General features: G+C 43.2%; 1 protein-coding gene across 1 annotated transcript; it reads left to right on the top strand.

The window, feature by feature from the left end:
* Nucleotides 1-4,009: 4,009 nt before the first annotated feature.
* On the top strand, nucleotides 4,010-11,441 carry LOC311037282 (uncharacterized protein; the record flags this gene model as incomplete). Its single annotated transcript, XM_084046404.1, has 7 exons — nucleotides 4,010-4,055; nucleotides 5,289-5,446; nucleotides 6,057-6,179; nucleotides 9,400-9,465; nucleotides 9,875-10,055; nucleotides 10,654-10,796; nucleotides 11,009-11,441. 7 exons carry the CDS (start codon nucleotides 4,010-4,012, stop codon nucleotides 11,315-11,317), a joined length of 1,026 nt encoding a protein of 341 aa, XP_083902530.1. The 3' UTR covers nucleotides 11,318-11,441.
* Between the last annotated feature and the right edge of the window lie 1,794 nt (nucleotides 11,442-13,235).

Here is a 13,235-nt window from a genome sequence, read left to right as displayed (position 1 = left end):
TAATGGGATTATTCAACGTGAATAATAGACTGACAAGCCCCCTGTGCCAACATCATCCTTCAGTAGTTATGAACCACTGTCTTAAATGTCTCTTAGCAACTTATGATGAAGATATTTCTTCATCTTCCCCTCAGTTCACAGGTACGCCATCAGCTGTGGCAGATTGGCTGACTGCATGTCCATCCTTCTTCAGCCTGAGGGACGCACAGCTGAAACAACTGCGACCGGCGGGCGGGAGGCATGCGTTAATCCGACAGACCTTTTCTCCGACTATGTGGCATCCGCGTGCGGTTAGGGTTAGGGTGCGGGTTTGGTTGGCGGGCATCTCCCCCACAATTTCCCACATGTTCCTGTCTTCACAGTACCGCTCGATGGTATGGAGATACCTGTATGAAGAGAGACCAATAGCCATGAGAGAAATGTCTAGTGAGAACTAAGCTTGGGCAATGGGACGAATATATTTGCAATGGGCGCTTATTGAATTTTTAGTTTGCGAGTGTAATGATCTGCCTCCTCGGGAATTCAACTCGACAAATAGCCTAATTTACAGACACAGTCTGCAATCGTGAGTGGTTACTGTATGATCGATTTGTGCTGCTGAAAAGCAAAAAGTCATATGACAGATTTGAGAACTAGACGAAACATGTTATGTGCCGGTATGCATTGCACCCTTACCCTGGCATGGCTAGCCTAGCTCTGGCAGATTCGTCTTATTTCCTGGCTTTTGCACCCTGACCATTTGATAGTATAGTTATGAGTGACAGATTTAGACTACTTGCAACATTTCACCATAGTGCTATTATGGCATAAATGGTCTTGCTATGAATGCTGCTAATTATGTTCTGTATGAAGGCTAGGTGATGTTGACTTGACTCCAGATGGCAGCTTAGCAATGGTTGCTATGCTGGCATTGGACGATCGCTACTGGGGGCAGGGCTGAGCGATTGATTTTCCAGCATGAATACATTGGCAATCACCGATATTTGGGCCCATGGTGGCTGGTAGGAAGATTATGCCATAATGCCCAAACCTACAGTAGTGGGAGCAAGCAGCCACTTTTTCCCAGGCTGTCATGAAGCAGCATCATGGGGCACAGAGGGAAGTATGCACATCCCAAAAACATGTTAGGTGCAGGACAACAAAACATACATTGGAGGAAAGGAAGGGAAGTCCGCACAGTAGAAAATGATGAAGTTAATTCACAACTTCATGAAGCAGCATCATCTCACCTGCCTTTGCCCTCCAGCCCTCCTAGTACGTAGATCTTTCCATCCACCACAGCTATGCCAGGATGGCATCGTTGCTTTTTCATGGGGGAACACCTGGTCCACTGGTTGGTTTGGGGCTGTAGCACTCCACCTGGTTCATGAATATTGCCGAATCCTTGCCACCTAGAGATAAAAAAGGAATGAACAGGATAGTGACTATAGGTGAGCTCTATTGTGTGGCTAAACTACAGTGAAGTTGAAGTGTCTGTTAAGGAATTAAGAGTCATTGAGAACAGGTATGATACCTATTACGTGGATCTTTCCTTCAAGAGAACACAAAGCTGAACCAGAACGTGGGACTTGCATAGGAGCGACTTGCGTCCATACACACGTGTTAGGGTCGTAGTTGTACATATGGGTCGGCTGTGTGATAGAACCATCCTCTGCCTAGGAAGACACATGGCAACAAAGTATTCATCGTCAACAGGAAAAGGTAGAATAAGTCATGATAATTAGATAATAATTCAGTCCCCACTCCTTTGGTGTATTTGTATCACTATATATTTGCAAATACATGAAATTTCTTCTCTGCATTTGACCCATCCTAACTAAACTGCTCAAAAAAAGTTTGGAAACTTAACTCGGTCAATTATATCTCCCCTTTAATAATACCAATTGGTATTGTGTTTTATATCATTTTTATCGTTGATTAGTCACCTTTACAATGAGGTACAGCTTGTAAGGATCGTGCATTCTTGGAATGAGCAACACAGCTAAACGTGTGGGTAGCGCCTCCAAAAAATGTGCCAAAATCACCCAATATGCTTCTGCTGGTAATCGCTCTTGTTTTGAGCAACCTGCCAGCACACACCTGCTGAGAGGTGTGTGCCAGTAGTCACAGGTGTGTGTGACTGCCTCACAGGTGAGTGACTGGCACCTGAACATGGGTTCTGCAACTTTGTTGAGTTTGTGTATGCTCCAAGCAGCAACACTGCCCCCATGGACTGCCACGTTTGTCCCTTCAGGATAAGGCCCGTGCAATAGGGCAAGTGAAGCTGGTGTTCCGTTACGCAGATTGCGCATTATTTGATGTCAGCCCTGGTACCATTTGCAGGCAGGTGTGTGCCAGTCACAGGTGTGTGACTGGCACCTGAGCATGGACCCTGCAACTTTGACATCTGTCTTTGGTACCGTTGTGCAAATCTTGCCTGTAAATCTATGGTTCCTCAGTGAAGCAAGGGGTCTTGGGTTGTTGTCTTCCTTGTTGACTTCACCCGTCTCACAGAACTTGGTCCTAAGTTTGGAAATGGTACCAGGGACACCAAATAATGCTGTCACTCTGCATAACGGAACACATAGCATATTGGGTGATTTTGGCACATTTTTTGGAGGCGCTACCCACGCGTTAGCTGTGTTGCTCATTCCAGATGAGAGGGGAGATATAATTGACCGAAGTTACGTTTCCGAACTTTTTTTGAGCAGTTTATTAGGAGCAGTGGGTGATATTGATACATTTACAGATCCTAACTACTGTATTAGGAGCAGTGGGTGTTATTAATACGTACATTACATACAAATAAAACCCCATAGGGGTTATTACAAAACAAAGTTTAATTGAATTCCATAGTTTTGACAGTCGTACCGAAATCATAGCGTGCCGCATTCATGGGAGCCATCTTCAACCATGAGTCACGGGAAGGGTCATAGCGCCACATGTCTTTACTGGTTGAACCATCAGAGAATTCTCCTCCAGCCAAATACAGAGTAGAGCCTATGGTGGGAGTAGAAGAGAATTAAAACAAGTTATTCCACGATTGTTAAAGAAATACATTGTTCAGAACTCAAGACACATTGCCATTAAAGATAACAACTTGAAAGGTCTTCACTGATACCCAATATGATGTCACCACAACCCATTCATACATTTTCATTACTTTGATGGTTCACTTATCAAGCCAAGAAATTCACCAAAATAGGTCTAGCATGTTGTGTCATAAGCTTCCAGGTGGGCTATACACCAATTTCAGCATCAGCTGCAGTGGACAGCACCCTCTGAGCTATGAATTTGGTTCAATTCAATTTGATTATAGTTCCAAATCACAACAAGTTATCTTAAGACACATGGCAGAGATCTGAATGTGTCCAAAACCAAGCCCTAAGGTGGGCAATGGGCAGCCATCTGCCTAAACCGCGACGGAGGGAAATCAGATCGAGAGATATACAAGCAACAGTAACAACAATACAGGGGCAGTCTGAGGAGCATGTCTCCACCAGGCTGGGTGTCGCGGGTTGCAGCCATCAGGAGATTCAGGACCCGAGGAAGCTGTGGGGGAAATATCATTTATACGGCATAGTGTAATGTTTTGCATTTGTGGCGTCCACTATATGGACAGAAGTGAAAGTGCTTTTGGTGGTGCACTATAGTCTCCACAACATGCAATTCTCCAATTTAGGGTTGATTGGATGTTGTTCATGTTTTTAAGAAACTAGAGTTTCAGGGGGCTACGCCCCCCTCAACCCCAGCCGCGCACGGGGCCCAGCGTGGGCGCGTGTATATTGGGGTACCCAAATCGTCGGAGTAAAATGTGCAAAAGTTTAAAAAAAAAAGAAAGAAAAAATTAGAAGAAATTATATTTTTTATGTTGCAGGGGGTCCGCGGACCCCCTGTGGAGTGTCGGGACGCGCGGGGACCCCCGTGGAAGATGACGGACCCCTTCGGTGGTGTTTTTTTTTTCATGAAGGTGGTTGCTTGTTTCTGGCGCTTGTTTTTAGAAAACCTGGCATGCCAACCTGGCATCCCAATGGCGGCGGCGTGTTGTTTTGCCTCGGTGGTGCGCACGGTAAACGGTACGAAGCTGTTTCTCCTTCCGTTTTGTCCGTAATGTGGTGAGTGGAATAAATTATGTTGATCGTGGAAACTGTGAAGTGAGCAATGAGAGGTGCCCTACGCCACCCGTAGGTTGAAACTGAAACAGCTGGAGTTTGAATGACAAAGAATGTCACCCACTTTTTTTAAACACCTGTAAACCTGTGATGTGACAATAACGTTTAGTTGAGGAGGGTCTGCAATCACAATCCATGGAAGCCTGAAAAATTAGAAGGCATAAAAACTCTGGAGAGGTCCCTGAAATTGTTGTTATTTAATATTTAATGCACTGATGAGACATGAATTAATGCATGCATGTTAGTAACAGAGGAGTGAATCTTCTTTGGCCTCAGGATTTAATTCAATTACAATTTGCCTGTTAACGAGTCAATTACACAATGCATCTCAATGTTATCGCTAATGGCTTTTCTTTCATCAGTTGATACAAGCAGTCAAATACATATTATGAACTGCTTTTTCATTTACAAAGTGCTTTAATGTGATCCTTCTGCAGTGAGTGCATTACAACTTTACAACTGTGCTGCCTGTAATATACAAAACTAAGGTCAGCAACTACAGTATAAGACAAGGGCTCTTCACAAACTATGAGTGCACAGTAAAAACCTCAGTGTTAATGTAACCAAATGGACCCGTGCCGCTTCGTCTGCCTTGGTACGTGAGCGGCGACATGATGGCTTTCCATAGCAGACCTACTAGCTCATAACATATTTTTTTACCGGAACCGCTGCCTACCGGTCCGCTGTTCATCAAATTATTGGCTTAAGAATGCAACAAAAACAAAAAAGAAATCCATGAATTCTAGTCTCTATGGGGTGACTAATCAATAGGAAAAAAGTCATTTTAGGGGTGAACTATCCCTTTAACACAGCATCACAGTTCAATGCAACGTTACCTTCGGAAGTAAACCATCAAATCAACACTAAGCGTAAGCAGGCTATAAGTGATTATGTAATGTCACTGCATCGATGCAGAATCACCCATGCATCTTAGAATTGATTAATATCCACACCTCTAGTTAGTAAATGGAGAGGGAGAGGAGGAGAGAGGGTGGAGATTGAGATGAGGAAGGGATGGACATGGTAGGAGGGAGGGAGGGAAGGTGGAGAGGGATAATTCACCATTCGCTCAGCTGCATGGAAAAACAAAGGGTAGTGACTCGTGAGGACAGCTGATGGATGTGAACTTTCCTCCAGCAAAGCTTCACCCCAACCACAGACTGTTTCAGATGATGCCACATGGAAAGTGGCTCCACAGCCATCAGGCCACTGTCAAGACTGCTAAAGAGCTTCTTCCCCCGGACAAGCCAGTTTCTGCCAAATGTCTGGAGCCTGCAAAAAGAGAGCTAGGCATGGTAGAATGTTTGCATCCAGACAGTATTGAATGACAGTATTGGTGGCATTATGTCAACTGTGTGTATTATGTGCTGCATATGGGGCTGCAGTGTCACAAGACAAATTTCAGTGGAAACTGACAAAGTAACGTAGTTAACCTATGATGACTGGTGCTAATTACGCCCAAGTTGTCTGCCACACCTTTAAGAAGTGGTTATAGTTTTAATGACTTGATAAATGAACCATCGCAATAATACCCTTCAAGAATTTCAACTGCCTTTCCATTTCAACGGCAAATGGTAAACAATGCATTTGTACAGCACCTTTATTCAAAGTACTTTTACAATGTGTGTTACATTCAACCTGGTTACCTCCCCAGGGAGGTTTTCCAAGCATGCCAGGAACTGCCTCCGCAACTTGACTCTGGATAAGATGGATGGGTGGATGGAGCAGATGGGGGTTCAGTGTCTTTGCTCAAAGACACTTCAACACAAAGCCAGGAAGATCCTGCGATCGAACCGGGAACCTTTCGGTTTCTAGACGCTCGCACCACCTTCTGAGCCACTACCGCCCCCCAAAACAGAGTAGGATTTGCTATAGGTCCTAAATTGATTGGTCTCTCTACCCCAGGTGACTGTGATGGTACCACTCACCAAGCTGGGGAACAATAGCCTGGGTGAGGGGGGGAACAAGAGGAAAAAAGGGGAAGGAGAAGCTGTGGGGGAGGAGGAAGGGGGAGTTGTGGATCGAAAGGTCACCAGTTTCCCGACCGCAACATCTCTCTAACCCACCCAAAGTCTTACCAAGTGATATGAATCTTTCAAATATAATTTAATTAGTGAGACAAAGAGGTCAGTGCCTTATTGAAATTGCAAGACCACTTTGGTAGAGGTTTGGGTTGTGTAGTTACCTTGCCATGATGTAACTCCAAAGGTGGGCAAGAAATCAAAAATAATTGCAATGGATCAAAAATCCATTGATTAGAAATTGATAATTCAAAATATGCGCCTCATTGACTATACATTGTACGGTAAAACAGCTCTCAAAGTCACTCTTTTAGCACAAAAACGAACGCAAACAAAGTTGATTCAGACAATATAGAACATCACCAAACATTTGGTGAACAGAGCTGAATTATTATGGACTGATCTTTATATGAAGTGTGTGACGTAGATTATACAGTCTTGTTCCAATGTGCTACTGTGTGTGTGTGTGTGTGTGTGTGTGTGTGTGTGCGTGTGCGTGTGCGTGTGCGTGTGCGTGTGCGTGTGCGTATGTGCGTGTGTGTGTGTGTGTGTGTGTGTGTGTGTATAACTCAGTTCATGATTATAATATTGTGTGTTTATATACTGTATATATATATATATATATGTGTGCGTGTGTATATATTAGTATATTCATATATTTTGTATGAACATACACTATATTATAATTATGGACTGAGTTATATGCAGTGTGTACACACACACACACACACACACACACACACACACGCGCACACGCACACGCACACGCACACACACACACACACACACACACACACACACACACACACACACACACACACACACACACACAAAAGCAAATATATTTGCTTGACTGCTAATTTTTACAGATATCTTTGGTAGAAACAAGTCAAAAGTACAGCTGTAGGAATAAAGTGCAGATTTATTGCAATATATACACATCTTCTTTTCAAACATACAAAGACATGAATGAAATAATTGCTATCAAACTCTGCTTTACTAGAAAAGGGCAAGGTTTCAGCTCAATTGGTGCCCCTTTGATGTCACAGCAACTTGCAAGCAGAGTTCACCATAAGTTCAGCTGTAGCCTAATCAACACACCTGTGCTTGAACAAAAAAAAAAGCTGAGAGAAGCTGGAAGGAACGCTTGCTGGTTGGTTGCAGAAAAACGAATCAGGTGTCTCCAAATTCTTTATCTCCACCTCCATCTTTTCCCCAGCTAATTAGAATCGAGCATTTCCATTAAATGGAAATGAGGTGGTGTGATTTGAAAACAGCAGTCAATGAGAGTGTAGCTTTCCCATCTTATGGGGGAATTAGGAAATGCTGAAGCGTGATTGCACGTTAGGTAACCATGGCTACCACAGAATTGTATCCGCTAGATTTATGGCCTCCCTGAGAGTGTCTGTTGACATCTATAATTATTTTCGTCCATTATGAATCAAGCCTCTATGTCCCGAACTACTCTAGATAACTGGTTCACAAACCATTTAGCAATAAAGATTTTTTTTGTCTCCTCAGAACGAACTAGTGAAAGTAGACGATCTACAAGCTGTTGTTTGATTGTAGATCGGCTATTTTCACAATGAAGTATGTCATACATTGAAAAAACATACTCTCTCAAATAATTATTTCAGGTTATCTTTAACAATTGCATGTGTATTAATTGACACAATCATGTTGTGTGAGATGCAACTTTAATGAAGTCTGCATCAAGTGATGCTTGAACTGGCGACCCTAAGGTTGTGAGGCACACATTTAAGCGAGAAGCCATTGGACCAACAGACAAAAACATAGATGATACAGTTTCACGCAAATAGCTGAAAAATCCTGGGTTTAAGTGTTTTTCAAACTGCTCAAAATTGTGGACAATCTAAGGGCGGAGCTTACTGGTCAACGTGATAGATGTGTTCCTCATGAGTTGGCTGTTGGCCAAACGAGGCATGACTTTTGCCTGTTTAAAGTTTGCATTTTCAAAAAATCGCTATAGCGCCCCCCTTTGACCAATTGGAGTAAGATTGGTTTCAGAGATATTTGGAATGACCCGCTACATTACCGCAAAGTTTAAAAGAAATGTGAGTCTGCATGTATGTGTTAGGGGCAGATGAATAATTGTCATAAAACTGCAATATTCATTGGCTCATTAAAGCTTCATTTTTTCACTTAGAAAAAATCTGCTCCCTATTTTGTGTCGACATAGGTCCAAAGTTCATGTGTAAAAAGTTTCGTGCAAATTGTTCAAAAATCCCAGGATTCCATAGATTTTAACTGTTTTTCATATAATTCAAAATTGTGGGAGATCTAAAGGTCAGAGGTCAAAAATCAGAGTGTGAAAGTTGTTCATCATGAGTAGACTCATGTGTGTATGGAAGTTTTATTGCTGTAGGTCAAACAGGGCATGAGTTGTACCTGTTCAAAGTTGGCATTTTCAATTGAGTGCTATAGCGCCACCTTTTGACGAAAGATTGTGAGATTTATTTCTTGATAGTTTTTCATGACCATCTATCATATGGCAGAGTTTCGTAAAAAGCGTATGCACGGTTCAGCCAGAACTGCGAAAAGTGGCAGAAGAAGAACTAAAATACCTCCAATAATAAAACAGGTCCAGAGCTGAGCTTTGGCCCCGTAATTATATGCAAGCGGGGAGCTTCTGGCCTGAAAACTAAATGCACAATGAACTGCAAGATCCTATCCATTTAAGTTTGCTTTAGTAGACTCCTTTGACTTCTCCATGGTCTCTGTAGAAAACCAGGTGAAAGGGCCTTTCTGTGTGGAGTTTGCATGTTCTCCCCGTGTCCCCTAGGGTAGGTACCCTCACAAAAAAACATGCAGTAATTCTGGTCTCTATGCTGCCTCCCCCTGGTCAGCCGGGGCGCCTGATGGAGGGGAGTTGTAGTATAAGACGGGAGGCATGCGTTAATCCGACAGACCTTTTCTCCGACTATGTGGCATCCGCGTGCGGTTAGGGTTAGGGTGCGGGTTTGGTTCGGGTTTACTGTTTAATGTCGGAGCACTATATAAGACACTTCAGTGGCTAATGCTAATGCTAACAGTTTCTATTAATAGACAGGCGCATATCTAAAAATAGCTATTCTAATAATAGACTAATTATAAATAGATATTAAAAATCTTCAATTTTCTTTGCCTTTTGCACCTTGCTCTGCATGTCTCTCCTCTTTGAGTTAAACACCCACCATCATTGTGCATTTCTTTGTAAACCTTTTCAGCACAAGATCCTGGGCCAGCACGACCTCAGAAACACTGAGGGCATCCAGAGGAAGAGTATTGCACGAGTAAGCTGCTTTGTTTGATATGACATGATGCATATCGTTGCTGTGTCGGGCAGACACCTCTAATCTCTAACCTTTTGTGTTTTTTTGTAAATTAACATCCTGCTTCATCATACTAGAGCGTCACACAAAAGCAGATATACAAGCTCGAAACGCGTCGTGAAGCGTTGTGTTTTGAGTTTGTAGATCCGCTACGTTTATTTTTGAATTTGAAAAGCAACAGTTTTGGAGATAATGAGGTTTCCATCCGACAGAGACGATAAAATAGGGACACAACATTATTTTGTTACATTTGTTATCAGGGTCCTCTCCATTACCTGCTCATAATTTTGGCAATTACAGCCAGGCATTCATTCAGTCAACATAAGCACTAACAAACTATCTTTTTGCATTCATCTCTCCTACATGCTAGGTCTTCAATCACCCCTACTACAACGCCGGAACTCATGACTACGACATCGCCCTGATCAAACTGGCCCACCCTGCCCGGATGAACAGCTATGTGTCCCCTGTGTGCGTCGCTGAGACGTGCGACAACTACCATCATGGCACCAATTGCGTGGCCACCGGCTGGGGCCTGACCCGCTACAGCCATGAGTGGATGAAAGCAAACACACCCATCAACCACAGTTCAACAGTGTAGAATAGAGTAGGACAGAGTTGGATGTGTGGATTGTACGTTAGCCTATAGTGACAAACAGTGTGCACAAGACATTTGGTGCTGATCGGTGCAGCGGTTTGTGATATTAGCCCCTGACAGACAGACAGACAGACATTCTGAGAGGCACATAGGTGTCTATAGCAGCGATTTGTTAGTACAATGGACCTTTAGCATAACCTTTTACCTGTATTGTTATGTACTGTACTGTACTGTATTGAATTATTCAATCAATCAATCAATCAATCAATCAATCAATCAATCAATCAATCAACCAATCCCAAAATGTGGGCCGAGGCTAGTTTTCATATTTTTTTTCAGAGTTTTCATCGTGATAGCTGCTGATGTGATGAATAGAAACTTAAAGTAGGCCTACACTACCTTAGTTCCATTTATCCAGGCCGCAGCACAATCGATTGATTGTTCATTCAAAATAAACATGCTCTGAAAACGCACGGGGCCCCCCAACCTTGGTCTATTAGCTCAAAGCTAAACTGTTGAATCAAATATGTACGTTCTGTTGTGTTTCCCAGCTGCCAGGACACCTACCACGCTCCGGCAGGCCTGCCTGCCCCTCTGGGGGTTCCAGAAGTGCAAGAGCTACTGGGGCCGCCGCCATTCTGCCATCACCAATCAGATGTTCTGTGCTGGAGCCAACGGGGTTGAAACCTGTCAGGTGAGTGACACACTTCAATGAAAAAAAAGAGAGGAAAAATGTCAAGATGACGCTAAGCACTTAATTAAACGTGTACTTTGTAAGCTTGTAGATCGGTTCATTTCAGCGTTTCATGTAGAGCGAAAACAAAAAAGACACTAGAGCCCTGAGGGACTTCGCTAAACATGTTTTTTTTTAAGTGGTTACAAAACACACGGTTCTTGTTGTTTCAGGGTGACGGTGGCGGACCCTGGTGTGCAAGAAGAACGGAGCCTGGATGCTGTTTGGTATCACCTCCTGGGGCATTAAGGGCTGCATTACCACCACACCTGGCGTGTACTCCGCCATCCCTTGGCTGCGCGCCTGGATGGACCGCACCATGGCTGACAACTAAACTGTTAACGCACCGCCTGGCTGCACCTACAGTAGGGCTGTCACCATTTACTAAATTTAAGTTGCCGATCAATTGTCATACAAATAGTCGCGATCAACGATTGAATTGGGTTTTGGCATTGAACATTGGAATAAAAAATATATATTAAAAAGTAAAATCTGTTTGCCTTTTAGACTTCGTAAACAGAAATTGCCCTGGGCAGATATGAGTGAACATACAAAGGAATTACTGGCATATTTAATCATTTCATACTTTAAAAGGAAAGCAGAAATAGTTGTTTGTGACGAGTTGTAAGCTTGTAGATCTGCTGGTGCAAAAACGTGATAATCTCCCATTCAATGCATTGATAGCATTCGAAGCCGGTGGCTATTTATGCTTTTTTATATTTAAAAATGAATGAACATTTTTCAACATGGAAACAATTTAGACTATTATGACGAATAATTGTGATTATCTCAAATAATTTCGATTAGACGATGATGTAATCATTGTGACAGGCCTAGATGGACGCACTATTGCTGACAACTAAACTGCAAACAGTTGTTACTGTAGCTGGTATTTACACCAGTGGTTCCCGCCATACAATATTTGAGTTATTAGAACGTTTCAAAAGCATTCAAAATTATAGTTTTTTAGTTTGTTTTGAAAATAGCAGATCTGAGATCGGCTATTTTCAAACGGACAGCGTATGTAGCGTTAAAGTGATTAAACCTGTTTTGGATGCTACAATAACCAATTTGGCTGGGGACCCCCTGGAACCCCCTCAAGGACCCCTGGGGGTCCCCGGACCCCACTTTGAGAACCACTGATCTACACAATCAATAGTAGCCTACAATCACTGCAAATGACTGCCTGTATTTGTCCCTGCACTTTGTTTGCAGTGATGAATGCATATTGCTTATTGCTTGAATGAATAAATCTTGGAATTGCAATTGAGTACCAGTTATTGTCTCCGCCAGGCCGAAGGCCGTGGCTGGGGACTATGTTTTCTTGAGTAAAAGTACAAAAGTATTGGTATACAAATGTACCAGAAGTAAGAGGCATTGTGCAGAATGTCCCATTTCAAGTTTTAAAACATTTATACAAATCTTTTGATAATATTAATATTATTATATTAGTAAAAGCCTCATATATGGAGTACTCTGATGTCTTCAAAATGACATCATAGTACTGACCTCATGGCCTAGACTCCATATTTGAGCATACCTGACACAGAACTCTATATTTGAGCATACCTGACACAGAACTCCATATATGGCCATAAAAGGGACACAGACAGACAGACAGACAGACAGACAGACAGACAGACAGACAGACAGACAGATCTAGGTTCAGGCTGCATAGCGGCCCTCACATCTAGAGTTCACCTACAAGTTACACCTCCAATCCGACCAACATGCCCATATATGGGCGTGTCAGGGGCCCCAGGGGACACAAGCAAATCGGTGATGCTAGGCAACGGTTTATGTCGCGTCTGACATCAGAGCTGGTGATGTCATACTGATGAGGCACCACCTTGGGAGAGTTTGGGAATCTCCATAATATGGGCAAGTGTTTCAACCTATCAGCTTGTGGATCTCCATACATGGGCAATGATGTACCCTATATTTTAGACCAGGTGTGTGAGTAAAGACTGATGTCATATTTGATGACATCAGATGTCAAGCAGCTATAAAACGCGGCTTCGTGTCGCATCTTATGTCACATCTTTTGTCACAGTGTCTGTGAAAGCGGTGGTGTGAGGGGGCCCTTTGTAGAGAGAGCAGATCGGGGATTTCTACAAAACGTCGTTTGTCGTTCACATCAGCACCGGAAGCATGAAGTTAAGAATTCAGATCAACAACCAAATCAGCAGAGTTGAGCTGGCGGGAGAGGAGCCCACGTTAGCAGATCTCCAACTGCAGGTCCAGGAGATCCTTCTACCTTCTCACGGACTCAGTCCGGACACAGAGTTCACTCTGTCTCTGAACGGCACAGAGCCTCTGGTGGTTGCAGACACTGTCCTCCAAACTCTGTCCTCCTGTGGGATCGTTTCTGGGGATTCTATCAGTGTGCTCCTGTCCACC

The sequence above is a fragment of the Gymnoscopelus microlampas genome (assembly GCF_963454915.1).
Source record: "Gymnoscopelus microlampas genome assembly, chromosome: 21".
Taxonomy (NCBI): domain Eukaryota; kingdom Metazoa; phylum Chordata; class Actinopteri; order Myctophiformes; family Myctophidae; genus Gymnoscopelus; species Gymnoscopelus microlampas.
This window is presented reverse-complemented; position numbering and strand designations above follow the sequence as displayed.